Genomic DNA, 13,805 nt, shown 5'->3' with positions numbered 1-13,805 from the left:
TGCTGCATTTCTTGTCTTGCAGTGGTGTATAAATCAAGCTGGATTCATTAAGTAAATGCAGTAACTGTGTGTGTGTGACGTGTGTGTGACGTTAAACAGGTGCGGCTGGAGTGGCCGACTGACCTGGCAGTGAACCCGCTGGACAACTCCCTCTACATCCTGGACAACAACATCGTCCTGCAGGTCGGGGAAAAGCTCCTGAACCTCTCAGCCTGCGTCTTATTTAGTCCTGTCCTGTTTTATTATTTTCCAGAGAGATAGAGATGCTGGCAATTGAAGTGAGAGTAATAAAGTATTTTTTTTGTCACAAATTGCGGCGCTGTCTCTGCGGGTGTGTTTGCACTGAGCGAGACAAAAGAAAGAGCACCTTGTTTAAAAAAAAAAAAAAAAATAACAAGCCATCACAGGCCTGTGCACTGGTTGTTTATGGGAAGGTGTCTCTCAGCTCTCTCCTAAGTTAATGAATTGCCTGTTTGAGCATGTTTTGGTGGAAAAACGTAATGAGACGGTTTTGTTTGGCGAGGCTGAATTCGCCGCATCAGCTGTAGTCAAGATGGCGGAGCGCGCTTCTTTTCCGTTTGGTTTCAGGTGTCAGAGAGCCTTCAGGTGCGCATCGTGGCCGGACGTCCGATCCACTGCCAGGTGCCGGGGATCGACCACCACCTGGTGAGCCGGGCGGCGGTGCGCGCCACGCTGGAGGCCGCCAAGGCCATCGCCCTGTCCCACCTGGGAACGCTGTTCATCGCCGAGACGGACGAGCGGAGAATCAACCGCATCCAGCAGGTCAGCAGGCCGACGCCTTCATGTGTTTACTGTGAGATCAGACATCATGTTTTGGTTTCCACTGAAGGTAAACAACTTCATCTCATCGTCTCTGTGATGTACGCTGCATAACCTCGTTTCCACATCAGATCAAAAGTCAATATTGGGCTGATCATTTAAACCAGGGATGTGGAATGGTTAAAAAAAAGAAAAAAATTCTACATCAGTAATATTTTCTACCCTATTTTATCTTCTCAGCATGTAGGCAAGCTGCACGCGGAAAAAACACACAAATAACTTCATACTTTTTATTGTTCGCTTCCATTTTTTATTGTCTTTTCTTGAAATATTAAAACATTTATAACCAATTAAAGTGAAAAGTTCCACATTTAATCAAAAACTGTGTTCATCCATGAAGAGGTTCTTCTGGGAGCCGAATGCAACCCGCCGGCCTGAGGTGGAATGTCACTGTCCACATCAACATAATGTTGATTATTATGTATTTTAAATGAGTGCAAACGCAAAAATGATTTGATACAAGCAACAGTCAAAAAAAAACAAACAAAAAAAAAACACATACACAAGAAGGGCAAAAGAAAATAAGAAAAACATCTTAAAAACAACCATAACAGAAGTGGAAAATCTCACAACTAATGAAGTAAACTGGCAACAGTCCAGTACACATGAGTGTGTGAAAAACAGAGGGCGAGTTGTTCCGAGCTAAACATGAGGAGGTTCATCAATTTTTAAAGACTGTGTGGGCAAGCAGTGTAAAAATGAAAAGAACTGTGGCTTCCAGCATCCATAGCACATCATATCACTAAAATAATGTCTGTAAAAGTATCTGTACACAAGGCCAAAAGCCAGCATTGAATCTGGATGATTGTGATTTTAGTCAGAGCGGTATTAAACACGCTGGGAGGAAAGAGAAGGAGATATTTCTGTGGAAATCACTGCATGGGTTCAGTCCAGAAAACCACTGTCTGTGGCCACAGTTCATCTCTCAACACTTAATCACAGAGATGCTGCGCTGATGTTTGAAAACGTATGAACTCTTTGGTTTGAAACGTCCTCACAGCTGACACAGAAACACACTTTTTTAAGGATAAGAACCAAATCTGATCAAAAGGCTGCCGTCATGTTGCCTAGTAACCGTTTCTCTGATCTTCACGGTCAACACGTGAGTGGAAATACGTCAAAATGAAAAAGCCTCTGAACCAGCAGCGTCCCAGAAGTTCAGAATCAGACCGCTGAGCGTGACAGACGTTCATACACGGTGAGACTTTTTGTGTCTCACCAAAAAGTGTTCACTTTTTTAAAAAAAAATCTAAAACTACATGAAATATTCTGAAGAAAATATGCAGCAGCCTGTCACTTCATCAGTAATAAGGTAGCCGGTTATCACAGTGGCATCGCCGATCTGCTGTTAAAAGCTTTTGCCTTTATTAAAACTCTGATATCATCTATGTTTTTTTTCTCCTTATTTAACTTTGCAAGGAGATCCTGTGGGAAAAGTTGGGTCCTGCATTCGTGTAAATTTGTTTAAATATAACAGAACATGCAAAAAGGAGGCTTAATGGATAAATCAAAAGGGGAACTTCCAGCTTATTTCAGATTTGCATGAAGGTTTCTGAGGCCATTAATAAAAAATATTTGCAGGATTCTGAGCAACACTAGAACTAGATGAAGTGTGTTTCATAGCATTCATAGAGTGAACGGTCATGAGTGACCTGCCTGATCTGTGTACCCTCACTGGAAACACGGAACCAGTACACAGGGGAATAAAGGAAAATGTCTTTTATCGAGGGATATATTGATGTGTTATATAGTGCATCTGGAAAATATTCACAGTGTTTCACTTTTCCCATGTTTTGTTATGTTCCAGGTTTATTCCGTAATTGATTCTACAGAAAATACCCCATAATCACCACATGGAAAAAAGTTATTTTGGAAATGTTTGCAGATTCATTATGAAATAAAGTGATATATTCCTGATGCACTTTGTTTATACATGGAATCAATTCACAGAATGTGTAGAATATTAGTTTAGTGGCTTTTGAACTTTTTTCATTGGACTCTGCCCGTTGTTTTTACTTTGCACAGTTTTCCTTGACTTTGTTTGTCTGATGGAGAATTTCAGTCCAAAACTCACAGTAACTTCAAGCCAAACGTCCAACATAATCAGAGGATGATCACAGAACAAAAGGGCCCCAGAAGAATGTCTTAGAACTGAAAGCGGGGGGGAAGAAAAAGCAGCCCAGCTTGAGTTGACACCAGCGATCCATCTGGCCTTTTGACACTAATTCGCCCTGAGACGGTACTGCACGACGAGTCCCACCGCAGCCAGGCTGTTTGCATAACAGATGCTGTGCAGCATGTTCCTCCGAGTCTGTTTACACTCCAGTGTGCAAAAACTGCGATGCATCTGAAAGACATTTCAGAAAGTGGACTCTTTTTTTTTTTTTTCCAGAATTTATTTTATTCTTCCATTACCTCCATTAGCTAGCAGCGCGCTGCCACAGGACTGCAGCACTCTGGCAGCGCCACCTCAAAGATACTGCCTGCTGGACTCAATCAATAGTCCCTTTGTGGTCTGCAGCACCACGCTGAGTCCATGTGGAGGCAGACAGGAACATATAAATGCTTCAAATGCTTTTATTTTATTTTTTTTTTTTTTTAAATGGGGACCAGCCAGCCATGTTGGATCGAGCAATGAAAAGACTGGTCCCCCTTTTTTTATATATATATATATATATATATATATATATATATATATATTTTTTTTTTTTTTTTTTTTTTTTTTTTTTTTTGCTGTATTTGTCACACCTGTTTTATGTTTGGCATTTCTAGGACTATATTTATCAAACGTCTCAGGAGCATTCAGACAGAAAGTCAATTTAGTACAAAAAAAAGAAAAAGAAAAATCCACCCAGTCGACGCTCGTCTCTCAGCAACAAGTTTAGAGAGTGAATGACGCTCTTCTTTGTGTCAGTGAAGCATAAAATAAGATTAATAATGATGTGTTTTGAGATGGGTGATGATGATGATGATGATGATGATGATGAGTTTGGATTTTCACAGCAGTTTTTGATGTGCAGTCAACAGATTCAGGAGTCAGTCAGGCTGATCCAAACACAGTGTGGCGTGGAAGAGACGGCGTTCAGTACAGAACATGGTGTCAGACTCACGCAGGTACATCGGCTTTAAAGAGAGATAAAGACGTGACGCTCGAGTCAAGTTACAGCTTGAGTCATCTCGGATTGCACCGGTTGCTTCTTCTTCTCTCGGAGCACGAATAAAAGCGAGCGTGCCCCGGCTGCAGTGCACAGTCTTGGAACATTTGGCCAGAACCTCAAGGACCGCACATGCACAACCAATATGTGTGGAATTTTTGATTTTATTTCAAGCCTTTATGGAGCCAGCGAAGTTACTGAATATGCATGTTATTGGAGCTTTGAGGTGCATTAAAATCACAGTCATTATATGCTAAATTAGCTCCGTTGCGACTTTGTTTGTTTATTTTCAATTAAGCACAAATTGCAGGCGCCGCTTCTCCGCAGAGCGGGCGTAGTTTCTGAAGACGGAGCCTCTTATCGAGTCGAGGGGAACTTTGTCATTGTTTTAATATCAAAACCTTGGGCTCTCTATATTTCAGCACCTCTAGAAATAAGCGTGTGTTTTTCATATCGCTGCCCCCATGCTGGGGACACAAAACAGATTAGGACAGCTCTGCTGGAGGATCCTGGAGGACGAGCCGGTCTTTTCCTGGGTCAAGGTGATGAAAGGCTTTTACTACTGAAACTGGGACTTTTTGTGCAGAACTTTTTTACTCTTAGACGCTTCAGGGATATTACCAGCAAAAATGCTCTTTCACACCTCAAACGTGCATCCTGCAAGTGTAAAAGCCTGCCTGCTGGTTCCACCGAGAGAGAGAGATAGATTTTAGTCATTTTGCTAATAACATTTTGCCAGGGATCTAATTATTTGTTACACATTGTACAGCCAAAATTGCGATAACACATAAATAACAATACATTTCTTGGAGATAACAGCTGTCTTTTGCAGGTTTTGTGCAGTTTGCTGATTTTAAAAAAAAGGATTCAGTGGATGGGAGAGAGATTAAATTCATTCATTGGGGCTACACACTCAATTCTCTCTCAATTATGGTTGGAAAAAATCTTTTACTATTGTATTACATGGCTGGTAGTTATTACATTTTCGAATGTTATGATGCCGTGTGGGAAATTGTTGCGTTGCAGCAGCAGCGACAACAGAAATGGTGCAATGAACATACAAACATGTATCTAACATACCTTATTCAGCAGTAATAACAGTAGTGATCATGTAATATCAATAAGGAAAGAAAAGAAGAATATACAGATTTACAATTACAAGTATTGGAATAAATCTTTTACAATGCAAGCTAGATAGAGTGTGGGATTATTTTTGTTATTGCATTTTGCACCGAAAAGCATCGTAGGATACGTTTAAATTTACTTCACAATGTCACCTAAAGTCAGGTTCTCGAAACAATTTATTTTTTCAAAATCTGCAGGAGCTGCCTTCAACCATTAGCAGTTTGTATTTGCAGGTTAGAGTGCTGTCATTTACTTCTTCAACTTGCTTTTTAATGAAACACACAGTGTATTTTATTACGATTTTCCCATTAAAAGTGCCATTCAGGCGGGCTGTGTCAGTCCTCTCAATATGGGAATGAAAACAAATAACAGAGCAATAAGAACTTAATGATAAACATCTCAAATGAACTTTCCCTGAAGAACAGAGAAGCTCTAAAAAAAAAAATGAAAATCAGACATCATCTTCTCCAATTATCTTCCAACAAAGCCTGCACCTCTCGGACCAGTTAGGAGGCTCCATCCTCCCAAGATTAATCAAAACCAAATTGTTGGTGTAGCAGTTTTCACCTCCTTTTATTGCCCTCTCCATCAGCACAATCGGTTTAATTTGTTTGGAGAACAGTGCAAAGATTTGTCAGTCAGTCAAACAGATCTCCATTCAGCCCAGACCGACTTTCTCAAGCGCTGCAGGAACATAATGCCTTTGTTTTCCCTTTAATTGGGAAAAAAAAAAAAGAGCATCGAAGATGTCATCTGAGATGCGTCTGCTTGAAGTGTCTTTCCAGACATGTTGTCGTCATTTTGTCGAATTATCATCATTATTCAGCATATTCAATGAAATGCCACGGCGACCTCGTGCGAGGCCGCGGAGCGTGACGTTCTGCCCGGCGATGCTCCGCCGCAGCGTTCTGTGACGTGTCGCTTTCTGAAACCTCCGCAGGTGTCGACCAACGGCGAGATCTCGGTCATCTCCGGCGCTCCCACGGACTGCGACTGCAAGATAGACCCCAACTGTGACTGCTTCTCCGGTGGGTCGTCAGGCACACACACACATGCACACACACACACGAACACACCTGTAAAGCCTTTATGAGCACTTGGAATGCAGGGCAGATTTATCCTGAGAACTTGAATAAAGCGTGCAAAATTGCAAATAGATTGTGCTTTCACTTTAAAGTGATTTTTGCAGACGCCACAGCGAGCGGCCCAACGTGCAAACAAGGGGATTCAGACGAGGGTTTTGCATGATGGAACAGAAAAACACATACACACAATCTGGAAGAGGATCAGCCGCAAAGTTAAAGCTGTAGGAAAAACAAGATCAGCAGAAGAGATTGAGAAAAGACGAAGATCCAAGAAGGGCTGCGAGAGAGAAAATATCCTGTAATTCCACAATAACCTTTTTAAATCAGCAAAAAACAGATGCAATTATGAAACAGTGCAAATTCAGACGGTGCAAATCAGGTTATTGTCAATGATGAAACTCATTTGATTTTCCAAATTCATGTTGACTGGAGGTGCCAAACATGAGGCTGATGGACCGAAAAGGGCCGCCAAGAGTCTGCATCCGGCCCACGAACCCACCAAGAAAATTGTAGAATTTTTAAAGAAAACATACATGTATTTCATTCTTCTTCTTTTTTTTTTTAACCAATTTCCAAATTTAATTGAATGTGTTCAACAGTATGATTTTTTTTTAAACAGAAAACCAGTTTCTACCAATTTTTTTTTTTCCACTGAAACACTCACTGTTATAGTTTTATGGATCGGTTCTGGAGTCGCTGTTTTCATTTTAAAAACATACATTTGTTTACTGGGTTTTTTTTTCCTCCTCCTTCTCCTTCTTCTTCTTCTTCTTTAATTTAATCCCAAATATGGTCGCACTCCTCATCAAAGGTTAAGGATTAAGTAATGTGAGAGTATTGGATTATATCTAATAGGATTACGGTCCTAAAAAAAAAACATCTAACTGCATTTCTAAATGATTTCCGATCGTATCGCGGCCCGCCTGTTTCGGAAGTGCGTTCGGAGGAAACGAAAGCTGCAGTTCTTCAAAAGCTCCCATGATTTGATAGAGGCTATATTGCTTGATATCGAGTGAGTAAATCTCGCTGCCTGCGTGTCCCTGCTGGCCAGTAATTTTATTAGCGCAGCCTGAGAGTAACTGGCTCCTTTGCCTGTCTCTCTCTCTCTTTCTCTCTCTCTCTCTCTCTCGCTTTTAGCCCGTTTCAATTATTTAAGTCAACATGACTCTCCATGTTTAAGACCAGGCTTCTTTGGCTCCCCTTGAAAAATTAGGCAAAATTATAATAATGACCTAAACGACAACAGCACACAGGAAAGGAAAGCCGATCAATAATGTGTCGGCGGAGGAGTGAGAGTGGGTAATTTGTGAACGCACGCGTGTTGGGTATACAGAGCGCGGCGCCAGGCGATGTATTTGTATTTGTATTCAAAGGGAGTCGCTTTCTCCTCTGAAATCTCCAGCTAAATGTTCGGTAGGGGCCCGGCTCCAGAGAAATCTCCCAAATCTATTCAAATTACAGCTGGGCGAAGAAAAAGCTCGCTCGGAGCCGGCGGAACGTTTTAACCGGTTGTGGTGGATGGTGGAAGGGCACCTGAAACGTAATAAAAGGGAAAGGGGGAGACGACCAAACAAATACGCAGATGTTCCTTTGACAGTTAGTCCATGCTCTCATTGTAAGTGTCAGAGGATGTGATCTTATCATTTAATTCTGCTCATAAAAATCAGTCTCTCTTTCTATTCAAAATGGAGGGAAGTGTCTCTGCCCCGCCACAAGCCAATGGGCTGTAACCATCCCCATTTCTTGGGTTGTACTTTGCATATTTTCAATCATGTCTTGCTGTTAACAGATGATTACTCTCTTCAGAGGCTTTCCGTTTCCAGTCCCGCCGCCACAAACACTCGCATGGTGTCTTTGAACGTGCACACGTGTGTGGAAGCATACAGCCCCCAAATACAAACGGACACACGCACGCACACGCGCGCGCAGGCAGACGTAATGCGCATGCTGTCAGGAGATAAACCGCCACCCCGCCGTCTGTGCAGACCCATCAGAGACCCCGGGCCGACTGCTGACAGCATCTGAAGGCCTTCACCCGGCTATTATCCCGCTGCGCTACCAAAGACATCTGGATGCATTCAGTCGCCGACCGCCGCCGTCTGATAAGGCCCAGGTCACGATCAAGGTGGTCATATCGACTCCTTTGGGGAGCTCCGGTATCCCAACAAGTCCGAGTCCTGAACCGAACTGATAACCGCTCCAGCGCCACCATGGGATCTTCATATTTTTGCAGACCTTTGTGCGAGCTGGTTGAGACTCCGCTCTTCGGCTGATGACTGATTTGCATTTCTCAGTGTGTTTTCCGAACACAGGGGGGCTTCATTTACACCGTTTTCTTGATAAAAGGACTTTGTTCTCTGTGAAATGATGTGCCCTTGTTTCTTTCTTCTTTTTTTTTTTTCCCTTTCTTTCTTCTTATCAGGAGATGGAGGTTACGCTCGCGACGCACGTCTCAAAGCCCCCTCCTCCCTGGCTGTCGCCCCCAACGGCACGCTGTATATTGCTGATCTGGGCAACATCCGGATCAGGGCCGTCAGCCCCAACCAGCCGCAGCCCAACCCCACCGGCCTGGTGGAGATCAGCTCCCCCCTGGACCAGGAGCTCTATCTCTTCAGCCAGGTACGCCAGGATTAAAGCTCCTCCGCCCCGTTAAAACCAGGCCCATTTGCATTTGAAACATTTGAAGGTCAAGTAAAGACGAAACCTTTGATTGAACAGCCTTGTAAGTGCGCACTACACACGAGTTCACATCAGCTCTCAGCGTTACTGGGATGTGCTTATTGCTCAGAGAGGTACGCCTGATTGGAAGAAGTTTTATTTTGAACACTTCTTCACTAGTTTTTGAGTAGTTCTCTATGAACCTTTAATCATCAACTTTTTACTAATTTCAAACTTGCAGTAACATCAGGAGAAAACTACAAACCAGAGCTGTGGGATGTTGAACAATGAGATTAAAACGACAATGGTCGTCAGAATCAATGAGAGATGTAAAAAAGATTAAAAAATAATGCAGTAAGAACCGATGAAAGAGGACAACTTCACTCCAGCCTTTTGAAAGTGACCTCTGTGACGGGGAGAGCGAGGAGTCGTGGAGGTGAAAGTGAACCCGATCACACTGATGACAGAGCAGATTCACAGAGAAACACACACTCACACACACTCACTCACACACACACTCACACACACACACACAGACACCCCATCTGTGGCCTTATTAAGAGAAACGGGCGAAGTTGTCGACTCGTATAACAGAAAATGTTCTTTTTGTCCTTCGATGTCCGATTTCTCTCTTTCCAGAAATTATTTTAGTTCCATTCAGTTTTCATGACTTTTGCTTGGGGCCAGATGACGACTTTTCACTTTTCAGCCACTCTAACTTTGTTTTCGTGGCTCTTTTAGCGTGTCGGTATAATCAGACTCACTTGAATGACTGATTGACGGGGAATTGAACCTGCAACCTCCTGAACCTGCGTCCCTCCGCCACAGAACGGATCTCACATGTACACCAAGCACCTGATCACCGGCCACTACCTGTACAACTTCTCCTACGGCGCCGACGGCCAGCTGTCCGGCCTCACCAGCCGCGACGGCCGGGGCCTGCAGGTGCGGCGGGACGCCCGCGGCGTGCCCCTCTGGCTGGCGCTGCCCGGAGGACAGGTGTACTGGCTGTCGCTTAGCAACAGCGGCACGCTGAGGAAGGTGTCGGCCCAAGGCCACGACATCGCCCACATCTCTTACCATGGCAACACGGGCCTGCTCTCCACCAAGAGCGACGAGAACAGTTGGACCACAGTTTATGAGTGAGTTTGCAGCTTCGCTCGCAGCTGCTTATTGTGATCTCACGTCTCTTTCCTTCACGTCTCCGCTTCCCTCTCGCACCTTTTCGCTTTATTTATGCATTGTTGCTTGACACTGAATGTTTGTGTGGACACAACGCTGCATGAGATTACAATGTGAGTCAGTGTGACAGGGTCTGCGTCAGCCGTGTGAAATGTGAGTGCCATCTGGTGGCCACTTCCGCTGCAGCAGCAGCAGCGCTGGGAAGCGATCAGACTGAGGGCAGATCTTTGTCCTTTTATTTTTTTTTTTCTTTTCTTTTCTTTTCCTTAAAGGAATGATTGGCTGAGGGTTGTGTTGCTACACTCTGATCACACGTGTGTGTGTGTGTGTGTGTGATTGTAGGTATAGTACACAGACATGCATGTCTGAATTATTCACCAGTACAGAGCCGGTCTCTGTCCCACACTCCACAGCTGGATAATTACACTTATAAATCATCGCTGACACTTACTCTGTGCCCGTGTTTGTGCGTGAAGAGAAAATGCAGGGCAAGTGAACGTGTGTGTTTTTGTGTGTGTGTGTGTGTGTGTGTGTGTGTGTGTGTGTGTGTGTGTGTGTGTGTGCGTGCACCCTCTATCTGCACGTGATCTCGAGCTCGCCTGTGTGTTCACTTTCCCAGGTACAACAGCGAGGGTCGAGTGACCAACATCACTCTGCCCACGGGGGAAGTGAGCGGTTTCCACGGCAACCTGGAGCGCTGGTCCCGCGTGGAGGTCGAGGCGTCCAACCGCGAGAACTTCGTGACGAGCACCAACCTGTCCGCCAGCGACACCATCTACACGTTCCGGCAGGGTGGGCTTTCCGAGCGTTTTGACCTTTGCTGCAGATCATGTGGAAACGGAGCCGTTGTCAGAAGTGGAGGAGAACAGACGCACGCCGCTGCTGCTTCCACTCACAGCCACCACAGATGTGCCCACACGGGCGTTTATGACTCATCACACAGACCCGGGGCTGAACATGGTGGTCTTGTTCCAACATTTATGACTGGCAAGCTGCAATAACGGCGACTCTGGTCATGTCGGACTCTCCTGACCTCTGCTTTCCTCTCATTCCCCGCTCGAGATGCATAAACCCCAGAAATCCTCCCATCTATAAATAATTCACCTATGGATGACCTCTTTGCATAACCACACTAATAGCCAGCAGGGATAAATACTCCCCCCCCCCCCCCCCCCCCCCCCCCCCGTCACAACAAAAAGAAAGCGATCTGAATGACTTGTGAAGCGTCTTTAACGACTGCAGGGGAGAAACGGGAAAAAGAGGGCAGAGATGAGAAGAGGAGAAAATGAGAGTGGAGTGGAGAAGCCACTCATGGGAGCAGTTTCTTCTCATGTCATCCCTTTAATTGCTTTCTAGCAGTTGTCACAATGACAGGACTGCAGGGAGGGAAACGCAGCACCACCACCACACACACACACACACACACACACACACACACACACACACACACACGCACACACTGCTACAGCGTGACAGCGCTGCCAGGGAAAAACTTCCAAATGACCCCCTGTTTTAGAGTGGCCCTTTTTTACTTCCACCGCCCACAAATTGAGCGAGTCTTCACCTGCCTGTGAGGCAACAATCACCATATGTACAGAGAGCGTTTATAGCAGTGGAGGGAGCGGAAGTTACTATCCACTTTATTAGCTGCCTTAACTTTTACGATTAAAATATAGCTTTACGAGTGGTTTTTTTTTTTCCTTTTCTTTATAATTGTTTTTCATTTCCAAATGATGAGGAAGATGTGAGTTTGACATGTATAAATTCACTTTCAAATATAGCTCAGAATATAAGAATGTTCTGAGAAACAACAGCTTCTGAGAGAAGCCTTTGCAATGTGTGAAAACTTGTCACACCCTCCCTTCTTTTTTTTTTGGGGGGGGGGGGGGGGGGTCCATTCCTTCCTTGTCTCGTTCGTCCCTCCTCCTTTCATCGCTCTCATTATCTGTCCATCTGCTCTCTGTTTTCAGCTGATTGCATTTCTCTAAAGTTATAACAGGAGATACAGTACGGTGCTCGTGTTGCAGAGAGGAGGAAAGAAAAAACTGAAGAAGAAACACTTAGCAAAGTGATTTAAGCAATTAAATCAAACACAAAGAGCCAGACATTGCATTCATGTAGTCTGCTGCTGTATCTCATTGATTTTTCTCAAGGCTGTTTTTTTTTTTTTTTTGAGAGAGAGAGAGAGAGAGAGAGAGAGTGAGAGAGAGAGTGACTTGATGTTTTTTTCACACTTCAACAAAAATCTGTTGCTGCATTGTTGCAGCCCTGTGTGTGCGCAGTGTGGTTTTGTGTCCTCGCTCACACGTTGTGTCTGTGTGTGTGTGTGTGTGTGTGTGTGTGCGCAGACCACGCTCAGAGTTCATACCGAGTGAGCGCCGACGGCTCGTTCCTGGTGACGCTGGCGAGCGGGATGGAGCTGTCGCTGAGCACCGAGCCCCTGCTGCCGGGGGCGCCCGGCGGCGGCGTCAGCCCCACGGCCAGCCGCTGCAACATCAGCCTGCCGGGGGACCACGCCCCCAGCCTGATCGAGTGGAGGCAGAGGAAGGAGCAGAGCAAGACCAACTACAGCACTTATGAGCGCAGGCTGAGGGTAAAAACGTCAGGCTTCACCTTCAGCTGAGTTGGGCGAGTCCTCCGAGATCCGAGAAAGCACGGCGGCGGCGGCGGCATGCGTTAAGATGAAAGCGCACGGCCGACGTCTCAGTACTCACTAAATATGACGTAATCCATCAAATCATCACCTCGGATACATCTGAGCGCCTCGCCGAGTTAAAGCTGTGCAGGATGACCTTTATACACACACAGAGAAGAAATGTCATTTTGAAGTGTTGTGCTCAGTCAGACTGTCGAAGCGCTCCCTCAACAAGTGTCGCACAACACGTTTGATTGACGGGTGACGTCGCGGAGACGCCAGCTGATAGGAGCCATTAGCCGCACTTTCCTCCTCACCTCCTCTGCCGAAGCACAAACACCGTATTTCATAAGAAAAGGACATTTTATCTGATGCGCTCTAATTAATTAGCAGTCCCCAGGACTCCGTTCTCCACTTGTTCACAAGGCAATTTATTGTTATTATCCAGGCCCGGTTTGTTCTAAATGTCACCATTAATTTATCTAAACTAATGAAATCTCTGCTTGCCTCAGACAAGCCACTTCATTTATATTTGCATGTCTGCAGCTTCATTCACAATTTATGATGATTGTAAATCAGTAAAAAAAAATTAAAAAAAAAGACAAATGTATAAAAATAAAAGTTTTATTTTGGCCTCTTTGCTCTTCTTCTTCCCAAATCGCCTTCCTCAGGCGCACAACAGGAACCTGCTGTCCATCGACTTCGACCAGAGCACCCGGGTGGGGAAGATATACGACGACCACAGGAAGTTCACCCTCCACATCCAGTACGACCCACTGGGCCGGCCCGTGGTCTGGTCTCCCAGCAGCAAGTACACCGAGGTCAACATCAGCTACTCGGCCGGAGGGCTGCTGGCCGCCATCCACCGCGGGGAGTGGTCCGAGCGGCTGGACTACGAGAACGAGCGGGTGGTGTCCAGGGCCTGGGTCAACGGGAAGATCTGGAGCTACACGTACGCCGACAGAGTAAGAGGAGTCACCGACGGCCCCCTGCTGAGATTTGTTTGACGTCTTCACTGCTGCTCATTCCTCTTCTTGCGTTTAGCAGAAACCCTACACTCCCTTTGTTTCCTGCTTTGAGGTTATCGCAGCGATCTCAAACCAAAACTAAGACTCAGAATTCGAA

General features: G+C 45.2%; 1 protein-coding gene across 2 annotated transcripts in view; it reads left to right on the top strand.

The window, feature by feature from the left end:
• The window catches only part of tenm1 (teneurin transmembrane protein 1), a 208,638-nt gene that overhangs the window by 184,168 nt on the left and 10,665 nt on the right, over nucleotides 1-13,805 (top strand). For both annotated transcript variants that reach the window (XM_030101866.1, XM_030101865.1), the window contains exons 24-31: nucleotides 100-183; nucleotides 589-783; nucleotides 6,061-6,148; nucleotides 8,628-8,824; nucleotides 9,692-10,005; nucleotides 10,665-10,837; nucleotides 12,394-12,638; nucleotides 13,352-13,645. In XM_030101866.1, the coding sequence (XP_029957726.1) occupies nucleotides 100-183; nucleotides 589-783; nucleotides 6,061-6,148; nucleotides 8,628-8,824; nucleotides 9,692-10,005; nucleotides 10,665-10,837; nucleotides 12,394-12,638; nucleotides 13,352-13,645 (1,590 nt within the window). The remainder of the gene's footprint in view (nucleotides 1-99; nucleotides 184-588; nucleotides 784-6,060; nucleotides 6,149-8,627; nucleotides 8,825-9,691; nucleotides 10,006-10,664; nucleotides 10,838-12,393; nucleotides 12,639-13,351; nucleotides 13,646-13,805) is intronic.

The sequence above is a fragment of the Salarias fasciatus genome, chromosome 2, assembly GCF_902148845.1.
Source record: "Salarias fasciatus chromosome 2, fSalaFa1.1, whole genome shotgun sequence".
NCBI classification, from domain to species: domain Eukaryota; kingdom Metazoa; phylum Chordata; class Actinopteri; order Blenniiformes; family Blenniidae; genus Salarias; species Salarias fasciatus.
The sequence above is the reverse complement of the archived record's forward strand: the minus strand, read 5'-3'. Positions and strand labels throughout refer to the sequence as shown.